The 10,303-nt window shown below is 35.9% G+C and overlaps 2 protein-coding genes across 2 annotated transcripts; one reads left to right on the top strand and one right to left on the bottom strand.

The window, feature by feature from the left end:
- Window positions 1-3,686: 3,686 nt before the first annotated feature.
- On the top strand, window positions 3,687-5,174 carry LOC145894354 (uncharacterized). The gene is made up of 2 exons (XM_082982913.1): window positions 3,687-4,021; window positions 4,302-5,174. The coding sequence occupies exons 1-2, from the start codon at window positions 3,935-3,937 to the stop codon at window positions 4,893-4,895; spliced, it is 681 nt and encodes a 226-aa protein (XP_082839039.1). The 5' UTR covers window positions 3,687-3,934; the 3' UTR covers window positions 4,896-5,174.
- Window positions 5,175-5,225: 51 nt separating this feature from the next.
- On the bottom strand, window positions 5,226-10,045 carry LOC145894352 (uncharacterized). The gene is made up of 10 exons (XM_082982912.1): window positions 9,906-10,045; window positions 8,698-8,895; window positions 8,302-8,439; window positions 8,177-8,233; window positions 8,040-8,107; window positions 7,743-7,870; window positions 7,321-7,513; window positions 6,871-6,920; window positions 6,436-6,603; window positions 5,226-6,194 (listed from the first exon to the last, which is right to left on the bottom strand). Exons 1-10 carry the CDS (start codon window positions 9,911-9,913, stop codon window positions 5,832-5,834), a joined length of 1,371 nt encoding a protein of 456 aa, XP_082839038.1. The 5' UTR covers window positions 9,914-10,045; the 3' UTR covers window positions 5,226-5,831.
- Between the last annotated feature and the right edge of the window lie 258 nt (window positions 10,046-10,303).

Raw genomic sequence — 10,303 nt, 5'->3', positions numbered from 1 at the left:
CTATTATTAAATACTATCATATGCCTTATTTATGCCAGTAACTAATATACTACCAAACTACCACTAAATACACCTTATTTATGCAACTAACTCATGCACTACCTAACTAGTACTACATACTGCCATACGCCTTATTTATGCGAATAGCTGATATGCTACCTAAGTAATGACGAATACTAAATACTATCACACACCTTTTTTTGTAACTAACTAGTCTACGTAATTAGAAAAGCCTAAACTAATACTATCACACGCCTTTTTTTGTAACTAACTAGTCTACGTAATTAGAAAAGCCTAAACTAATACTATCACACACCATTTTTATGCAACTACCTAAGTAATCATATATACTTAGATACCTGTAAGTAATCATATATACTATTATACGCCTTTTATATGCATGTAACTAATATTCTTCCCAACTAGAATCGCTATATATGATATTACGTGCCTAGTAATAATGAAACTAGCTGGTATAATACATAACAACAATTATGCTGACTTCGGGTAAACGTAAGTTTTGTTTATGCAACAAACTTTTATATCACTTTAACGTTTCTGTTTATACTATAGCTGAATGCATAATTTCGTCCAATTGAGTCCATACCAAATCTTTCCTGTTACAACATTTTCTTTCTGAAAATTACTACTGTTATTTGTTCATTTCGTTGTGCTTTTTTGAAAAATAAACGTGTATGTGGAAATATGTGCAATGGAGTTGCGTCCTGCAGAAAACAGTGGAACAAAAGTGATTGGGGTCAGTTGAGTTCATTTAAAAATCAGCCAGTTCATTTTTTGGGTCAACGAGTTCATTGTTGAATCGCCGTATTTCAAAAGTGAACTCATTGACCCCAGTTGAGTTCATTCAAAAATCATCGTTGATTTTAAAATTGATTTTAAATAATACTGGTTTGTTTCAGTATACTCTATCTTACTTCTTGATATAAAGTAAACTAAAATCAGAAATTCATTGAACTGAACTTCGTGATTTGATTATAAGTGTGTGTTTTTTGATATATCGGGAATAACCGAAACGATGAAGCTGAAAACGTAAAACAAAAAAGTAATTGAAAATGCACTTGCAGTCAAAATAGAAGCACAAAACATACAAAATACATTTGTTATCTCATGCACCATTTACACTATAGGAACGGTTGCTTTCTTCAATTGGTGCACCATGTCCATCGGTATTGGTCGGTTTGTTCGTCTAGTGCGACATGTTTATCAGAGTTGGACCTTTTCTTCAACTGGTGCACCATGTCCATCGGTATTGTCCGGTTCGTTCGTTTATTGCACCATGTACATCAGGATCGGTACCTTTCCTCAACTGGTGCACCATGTCCACCGGTATCACCCCATGACCAAATCTCGTTGGAGTTACTCAGAAATTGCATTTACATGTTGGCCACGCAGAGGCAGAGGTAAGTGCACGTAAACCAATGGCTCTCAACTTTTTTAAAAACTCAACTTGGGTCCGATTCGGAGGGACTCTTTTTCAATACTATTTTTCTTTCGTTTGTTTTGGTGACGTAAAACTTTCCTCTCAAGAAACGCTTTCAAATGGGGTCACGCGTTTAACGATTTATTTAAAAAAAGCACCTGATAATGATGCACGAAAAGTGATTGGAAGCAGCCATTCATTGGCATAAACTGCCGCTTGCCCCGCAAATGAAATTCCATACGAATGTCGTGATAGAATAGTAGTACTCAAACTTATTCGCGTACAACGCTGTTGGAATAATATTTCCTAAATCAATCAGGAAATTTTTCCTGTGTTTACGACTTCATTCAAAGAAATCTGCGGTAAAAATAACGACTTCTTCTGTACATAAAAACTTGATGTTAATTTCATTTACAGTTGCTTCGAAATAAATATTACTATTAGGGGGGAGTTTGTTTGGAGAGCTAAAAATACCATCAAACCGGCAGCTCTACATACGTTTTACATCCAAAAAATATAGTTCACATAAAGAGGCATCTTCGGTTTCTGTAACTGTAAAACACATTAGCAAAATAAACACCTAAGTTAACGCAAGGTCTAGTGCAGCGGTTCTTAACCTTTATTTAACTCATTTCCAACTTTCAGTTTAAACGGAATCCTAATTTCTCACAAGTATTTAAATTTTTTTTAATTATTGCATTTTCGCTATATATGTCACAAAATTTTTTTGGGAAACTGGTTGACTGTATTTTACGCAGTTTTAGTCCTGTGTATACAAATTGTAGCCATTTGTTATGCTAACAAGGAAGAAACAACGTCGAGTGACTCCGATCTGTACCTTAGCATTTCGTCCACTGGAAACCTACGACAAACCGCAACAATAAGCTTCAACACGTCCAGCAAAATATACTGCTTAAATAAGTTATGTTAATTCGAGAAACATAATATGTCTATCGTGATAAACAAAAAAAAACACGATTGGGCTATAAAGTGTACAACCTTGCCAGCGCCTTAGAGCAGTGTTTCCCAACCGGTACGCGACGGCATTCCAGGTGGTACGCGGGCACCTTTCCGTAATTAGCGGATGTAGTTCGAATTCAAAAAATCGCAAGTGATTTCAAAATGTTTGTTACTTCATCTCCTAAGTTACTTTGTAACACTCAACTAGGTGGCACGCGTCGAAATTGTTTTAACTCCAAGTGGTACGCGACCACATAAAGGTTGGGAATCACTGCCTTAGAGAGAGAAACTTTTCTCGAAAAACACCAAAAGAGAAATTACTGACTTGCAAATATTCATAGACACCCATCTCGATGCACATAAACCCTGCTGCGCCGTACCAGTTGCATCACCTCTCTTGGGTATAATTGTAGCGGTTAACACGTGACTTGTTGCCTGGCGACCAACATTGATCTTATTTCAAGTCAGGTGTGCAGACATATTGTCTGCATTAAGGTTATACAAAACTAATATCTGTTGCTTGAGGTTGTCACCTAATAATACACTCAAATATTCTGGCTATGAGGTTTTTTATGTGTTGTTTCCCACATTAAACAAAATTTGTAAATAATTTTGAATAATTATGGGCAAGTTGCTTTTAAAGTCAAGAATCACTACACCCAATCACTACTATTTAAAAATAAATTGTCTGTAAATAGTCTGTAGTGCAATAAAATTGAGTAAGCACTGTGGTATACAAAGATCGGTTACCCATTACAAGATTCGTCATCATTGCACACAAGCCTAATCAAAACGCTGAACAGTTTAACTCAAAACGTCACAAGATTAAATATATTGTACATAGACAGCTTGCTACTATTTTCACGATGCTCAGACAACATTTTGTTGCAAATACTACACTAAACTTGGATATTTCAGCATCGCTTGAAGTTCTGTTCTGCTAAACTTGTTTTAAATGCAAAGCAAAACTTTCAAGGCTTTTGTTTTGGTTTACCGCGAAAATTCTGAACTTTGACTTGTCAATTTTTTGGTGCGCAGCCAACCGTAACTACCAAGTATAAAATCTAAAATTATAATTTAAGATTTCAGGATTTACACGATAATTTATTTTACGCCTAAGTACAATAGAAATCTGGGTTTAATTTTGTATATCCCAGAAACACAACTTACCACCAAAACATAAAGGTAATTCACACGGGTTATGTACCATGTGGGAAATTCCCTTTGCTTCCGCTTTTGGGGTAATTTTGACTTTTTTGGCCGTTTCTTTAACGTGACTCGGGAATAAATTAAGTATAATGGCAATGAATTATCTTGTTACCCTACTTGAGCATTATGTGCAAGTAAAATTAGTAATGTGGCACACTTTGGCCAAGGACAAGAAGTACGATTTCTATGCGCGATAGGCATCATGTGCGATTCTGCTTTTCCCCATATGCCCGTCAACAGTATAGTACAATATAGTAGACGTTGTAAAGGAAAAGAAAAAGAAACTAATGTGGGCAAATTAATTGTGTTTCTACCACAAAATAGATGATCCAAAACCCCATGGACGAACTGTTATTTATGGTGTTTCCTGAACAAGCGTCAAGAAGTTTTCTGTTACACAAACTTGAAAAGGTGACTATTACTTGACATTGTGATATTAGCATATATCTTTCCATACATTTGTTACACCGGCGTGTGAACCGGCAATGTATGGAATATGTAGCTTGTAGTTACCCACAAGAACTGTTGTAAAAGTTTTTTAAGAAGGTCCTAGGATTATTTTTTGAATAGAAATCGGATCATTTCTGTAATGTTTATCAAATAAAATGTTTTTATTTGTTTAATATCATGGAGAATAATTTATTGGATATTTATTGACTGATTTTGATACAAGTATTGTTTTTCTTTCAAGGCTGGATATGAAAGAGATGTTCTCTTGAAAATAACAAATGAGGAAATGGTACACAAGTTTTTTACTTTTGTTGCCGCTCTTCCACGAAGATATCCTCATCAAAACAGACGAGGTGTTGTTTTGCAACGACAGCACATGAAGGAAAAGAAATTAAGTCCCAAAAACAACTTGCTCCTTGCAGCAAAGCAGGAAAAGTCTATGAAGCCTCAGGTCTTGTTAAGAACCGATGAAGTTTCTTCGGCAACCCCGTATTTGGACCGCTTGGCAGCAAGATCCAAAGCTGCAAAAGCCCAGAAGTGTGAACTTCCCAGTACAAATACCATAGCACCAAGTCCTCCAAAACAGAGAATAATGAAAAGGAAAACAAGCACCAAAACCACAACGCAAGAAACACTAGAAAATGGGCCTGGAAAGGATACCAAACGGTTACAAGGTGAAAACAAGTCTCCTGTTCAAATGACAGGTGTAAATTCCTGCGAAGAAAAAAACAAGGGTCAGGCAGCCACAAAGAAAGCATCTGGAAGAATTAAAATAAAGAGAAAATCTTTACAATTTGATAGTTTGGAATCTTGTAAAGTCAAAAAACTATCTTAGTGCCACCTACCAAGTTGTCCATTTGTTTCTACAGCACTTCAGCCTGCTTTTAATTTTGTGGTTTTGTTATATATCACTGCCTAGTTTTCACTGCCACTTTTTTGATAAATCCACAAATATATATTATTTGGTTGCCAAATTTATTTAGTTTTAAATAAAACTTCAGTTTTTGTTATTCCTTGGGTCATAGGTCGCTTTCTTCAAAGAAAAAATGGTTGGAAAACTGTTCCCTTTATTGTTTCATGAAAAGAGTTCTGTTATAAATAAAGGAGTGTGTGCAGCATTAAGACTTTTTGGATGACAAAAGACTGGTAGTAACAAAAGCTTTATTTTGGCGGAACTAACAATTGAAGAAAACTAACAAACACAATACCAAATATTAGCACTAATGAAAGTGACATCAGCACCAAAATACTGGTGAGACACCTAGTGGTGACAAAAACAACAGTAACCTTTAATGTTGCAGTCAGCACATTTTTAGGGATATTAAATCAATCGGTGTTTTTTTAGGTTTATGCAAAGTAAGTCAAACTAAACCCATAATAAAACAATAGTTATGCTTTTACAGAAATAAACTTTTAAATACTGAGAGGGTAATGGTCATGCAATAATAAGGCAACTGTCAATTCAATAAAAATACTTGTAACTGACAACATATGAGAAGTATAAAAAAGTACATCTGCAAAACAAATTAGATTTTTGAAAGTAAGCAACATGATCGAGTAAAATTGTAAACATTATACGAAATAGGGTGACGAATCGATCATGGTCACGCTGAAAAAACGGTAAAAAAACAGCAAACATAAAGAGTTAAGACACTCAGTTTTGGTTGCTGATGATCAGTAAAGTTCGAACGCTTGGGAGTAATGAAACGCATGGAGGTGCAAGAAACAAGAAGTGCAAAAACGTGAGGTCCAGTTGAATGCCAGGATCACATCAAACTGTGAAGCTTCCCAAAGGGGATTCCCCTGTGTCGTCACTGATGAGCAAAGTTTTGCTTTGATCAGCTTCGCTTTCTGTTACATCTGCACTGTCGCTACACAAGGAACTGCTTTTGTACGAAGAGTTTGACGACAGAAGAGCATTAAGTTCACTGCTTCTGTCACCATTCGCATGGTTTAAATTATCCCGTGATGAAGAATGTTGATGTTTTATTTCTGGTTTTGTGCCATCAATGACAACAATAACATCTCCCTTTTGTGTCAAAAATTCAGATTTTTTTTTTCTGTTGCAGTTGTAATTGTTGGATTGAAGAGGACCAGCTTGTGCGTACAGTATCACTTTCACATTCTGGAAAGCCTAACAATAAAAATTATTTTAGTTTAAATTAATTGGATTTGTCCCTTTTTAAAAGTAGGCCAAATAACAAAGTGCCATGGTCACGATTTAAGGCTATTTCGGATGTAATACAGGAAAAAAATTGCAGATATATACAGCATAAATAAAGATAGGCCCAGGCAGCGTAATGTCCTCGAAAACGTATTTTCTGTACGATTTTAACATAAAAATACAAATATAAAGCATTGGTCACTAAACCTACCCTGAACTCGTATGTGTAGAGACTGAGGCAGATTAACAAACACGCAGTCAGAATCCACTCCGTGATGGATCCAAGTAAGTCAACGTATTGGACATGCAATGGAATTTTGCTCAGCAAATCACGGCATGATCCATTAACAAACATAAGAGGGTCAGTAAAATTGGGTTTCTGTAATTAAAATGCACTATTTTATTGTTTTTTAATTAAATGAATTTCAGGTTGTTTGTGGTGTACACAAAATATTACAGCATAATAAATAGTACAGCCTAACAGTATTTTCTTGTGCTGATCAAATATTGTATATATTCTGTGTGTTTGAATGTATATTTGCAGCATTTGCTTGCAATTACACACCAACTGTGGTCTTTATAACAAAACATATGCCATTGAACATCAAACTATTTGCATGATCTTTGTTTTTTCTAAGAAACTCACCGACGATTCATGTCTATGAGACAGCTTCTTGTACATAGCGACACCAGATACTGAAAATAATAACAAAAGCACCTTTTAGTGCCACTCATAACGTTAAACCTCAACAAACGAAGTAGGACTTGTACAATAATCAGTCAGTGAGCTGCATACAGTACACACTTATCAGGTCATCTTCAGTTCGGACCTCATTTAGTACTAAACAGTGATTGGAAAGCGGCCGCAAAATGTGATTGTCTTTGATTGGCAACACCGCGGTCAGCCACCAGCTGCACTGATAATACCTGATAGGTTGAAAGAGTGTGTACTGTCTGCAGCCTCAAGTAGGACTTTTCCAGTAACATTTTTGAATTTTATAAAGCAAACTGCTTAGTGGAGCACATGAGAAACAACATATCAGGGCCATGTAAGGAAAACGGTAAGGTTTGGGAGTGATACACCGTTCTTACTTACACAGAACTATTGCAGTGACCATCAGCATGGCACAGGCACATCGCAGAAATGACACACAAGTTGAGTATTTCATAGATGGTCGCGCAACACGAAAAGAACGCCAACTGAGGAGACTCGTCAAAACACCGTAACCAGTTCCAATTATGAAGGCTAACCCCGCACCGATGTAATGAGGCACTTTGGCTTTGGTCACCTGAAAAAAATATATTTACGTTTTATAATTTAAAAAAGTATTAAATAATTTACAAAGTTTGGTTTCAAGGATTAGTTTACAGTAAATCGTATCTTTATTAATTGTTAAAATGATATTTCCTAGACTTTTAAAATATTCCCTTTAAAATATCTATTCAACAGTTACAAAAAAATATTTGAAAATTTAAACTTGCGACACTTTTTACGGCACAGTTTGTGTGTATCCTCACCTGGAAGTTTCCGACCATGATGACACCAAAACAGCTGAATGTACCAAGGACAAGTGCAAGAGAGTTAATGCAGTTTTTCTGACCCATATGTCTGTAAAATCGCCAAGCCAGAAACACGACTATCAGACCTGTCAATAACAACATGCTGAAACTGTTGCATTTGAAAGAAAACATTGCATATTTGAATTTTTATTTACTACAAACTGATACTAGCAGAGCAAAATAAATCACATTTTACACAAATCATATCAGAAATTTAAGGACTTTTGTGAAATTGTATGTCAAATAAACATTTACCAAAAAATCCTTCGATGTTAAGAATCAGACCGAAGATCATTGATTCTGGATGTTCAGTCCCAGTATAACTAAAAAGTAAAAAGTTCATGTAGATAATCTTAATGTAGTCTAACCATGCATATATAATAACACAATACCTCAAATAGGGGAAGATCCATCTTTCTATGTGGCAGTTTGTTTTGGCGAAGGTATAACTACAAAAAAATACACAAGACATTGTAAATTTTGATATTTTCGTAAAGCGCATTTATTCACAACTTACGTTACAATAAACCCCACAGAAGTTGTAATACTGATTACAATTGGGAAAAACGACCAAGAGAGAGGTCCACAGAATCCGTTTCTGTTCTGGTGGTCTTCTTGGCAGTCAGTATATGCTGTAGACATTGAGTCTCTGCACCTACAATTTTAGCAAATAATATATTAATTCTGCCTCAGCAAAAACAGCTATGTAACACCACAACATGTTAAGTACAATATAAAGCTTCTCATTTTTTATTGTGTTTTAGAATTCTCAGCATTTATCGAATTACTTGACAACAACATTTTGTATGACATATAACTCACCAAATGAAATTAAAATGGCTGTTATAAAAAAATTGACTGCTTTAAAACAAGGCAAAAATATTTTCAGATTATGGTTAGAACAACTTAATACCTTCGTGAATCAGCCAAGCTACTTTGATCAGAGTCTGCACAGCAAGTGACGTAGTTGGAGAAGTTATTGTTTCCAAGTGTCTGTTTTATTCTGTATGGACAGTCCAGTTGGTCCTGTTTAGGGGGTTTCCCATGCTTACAGGTGGCACCTACGGCCCCATTTCCCCCAGAGCATGGAGCTTGCCTTCCACTTTGGTGACTAATAACAAACAAAAACGTTGCAGTATCCGAACACAACTAGCACAGGGGGTCCTCATAAGTTAACATGAAATTGTAATAAAATAAGGTGTGATAAATAGTGCTATCTTTGCAAAATTGCCGTCGAAGAACTGCCAAAATTTTAAATTTGTTGAACCACTTCTCAATACCAAACAATTTTAATAGTTACCTTCCAGCTAGCGAAAAACATGCATAGTCAGCATTTTTACAATGAATAAGCATACGGAATGGCGACGCAGCGGTAGTTTGTTAAAAAATTACAATTGTTAATGTTTTGCACTGTGAACGTCGCCATATGACCCATGCAAATACATAAATGTTTAAATGCGTTGATTCAACTAAACGTTCATGGGGATATTAAGTCAAACCTATATGAATGCTCGATTCAAAAAGTTATAGCCTACTGTGTCGCGTAAATATAATTAAACAAAATAAGGTAATTTTCGTAACGTGTTTACCAATGAGGATATAACCTACGACCTGTAGGTTTCATGGCTAGCCTAGTTAACGGTTGCGGTATGCATCGTAGCCTACCAGGTATTCTGTTTTTAAAACTTATCATGCTATAAACGAATAAAAGTGTAAAGTGTGGTAAATTCTCTGTCGCTTTTCAAGCGGTTTCATCTGCGTAGTTGTTTTTTGCGCAAAATACACTTGATTTGATTTGATATCAAACTGTACCCGCCAAAACGGAACTATGGTTCAAGCGAGGTCAGACGCGGTGGCACATTTGCAAGATCGGCACGGATGAAAAGCAGGTGTGTAACTGGGATGGTGTGATAAGCAACTGTGTACTTAATGATTGGCAAGACGCAAATGATTCTTTACTAAACTCTGGTGGTTTAAAAGCTTTGGTGCTGTAGGTCATTTCAGTGATTACATTTTTATGGGTTAACGTGTCTTTGTGGCCATAAAGCCGTATAGACAAGCAGGCATGTTAAAAAGTATACGGTGTTGTTAAAAGTGCTTTATATAAAGTGGTTTACTTACTTGTGCATGGTAACGCCGACGCTGAGATGCTTTTGAAGTCTTCTAGTTTTCGAAACAAGTCGATTCGGGAAGCGAACGCAGCCAATAAACTTACAAACAGAAAACAAATCAGGTCTACATTCAACTACCTACTGTTTCCTGAATAAAAACAATCAATTATTACCATCAGTTAAAACAGAACACTCCAGACTGATTCAATACAATCCCTTTTCACGTAAGGGGGTATTGTCGAACGCTTGTCAGTAAAATACATTAGATTGCTGCAGGTTTGCTTCGAACAACAACACTCAGCTTCACCTGGGCCACAACCTCTGTTTATTCCTCTGCTCTTGTTATATTTATTTGCTGTTTTCACCTCGCTATAACCTTGCATACAACAACACGCACAATCCACACAG

Source organism: Ascidia mentula, chromosome 3 (genome assembly GCF_947561715.1).
Source record: "Ascidia mentula chromosome 3, kaAscMent1.1, whole genome shotgun sequence".
Lineage (NCBI taxonomy): Eukaryota > Metazoa > Chordata > Ascidiacea > Phlebobranchia > Ascidiidae > Ascidia > Ascidia mentula.
Note: the sequence above shows the minus strand (reverse complement) of the source record. Positions and strands in the feature narration are given on the sequence as shown.

Coding starts and splice junctions, on each gene's coding strand:
- LOC145894354 (XM_082982913.1), top strand. CDS start 3,935: ATGATCCAAAACCCCATGGACGAACTGTTATTTATGGTGTTTCCTGAA. Junction 4,022..4,301: donor TGTTACACAAACTTGAAAAG/GTGACTATTACT, acceptor TTTTCTTTCAAG/GCTGGATATGAAAGAGATGT.
- LOC145894352 (XM_082982912.1), bottom strand. Junction 7,871..8,039: donor TAACATCGAAGGATTTTTTG/GTAAATGTTTAT, acceptor TGTTATTGACAG/GTCTGATAGTCGTGTTTCTG. Junction 7,514..7,742: donor TCATGGTCGGAAACTTCCAG/GTGAGGATACAC, acceptor TATTTTTTTCAG/GTGACCAAAGCCAAAGTGCC.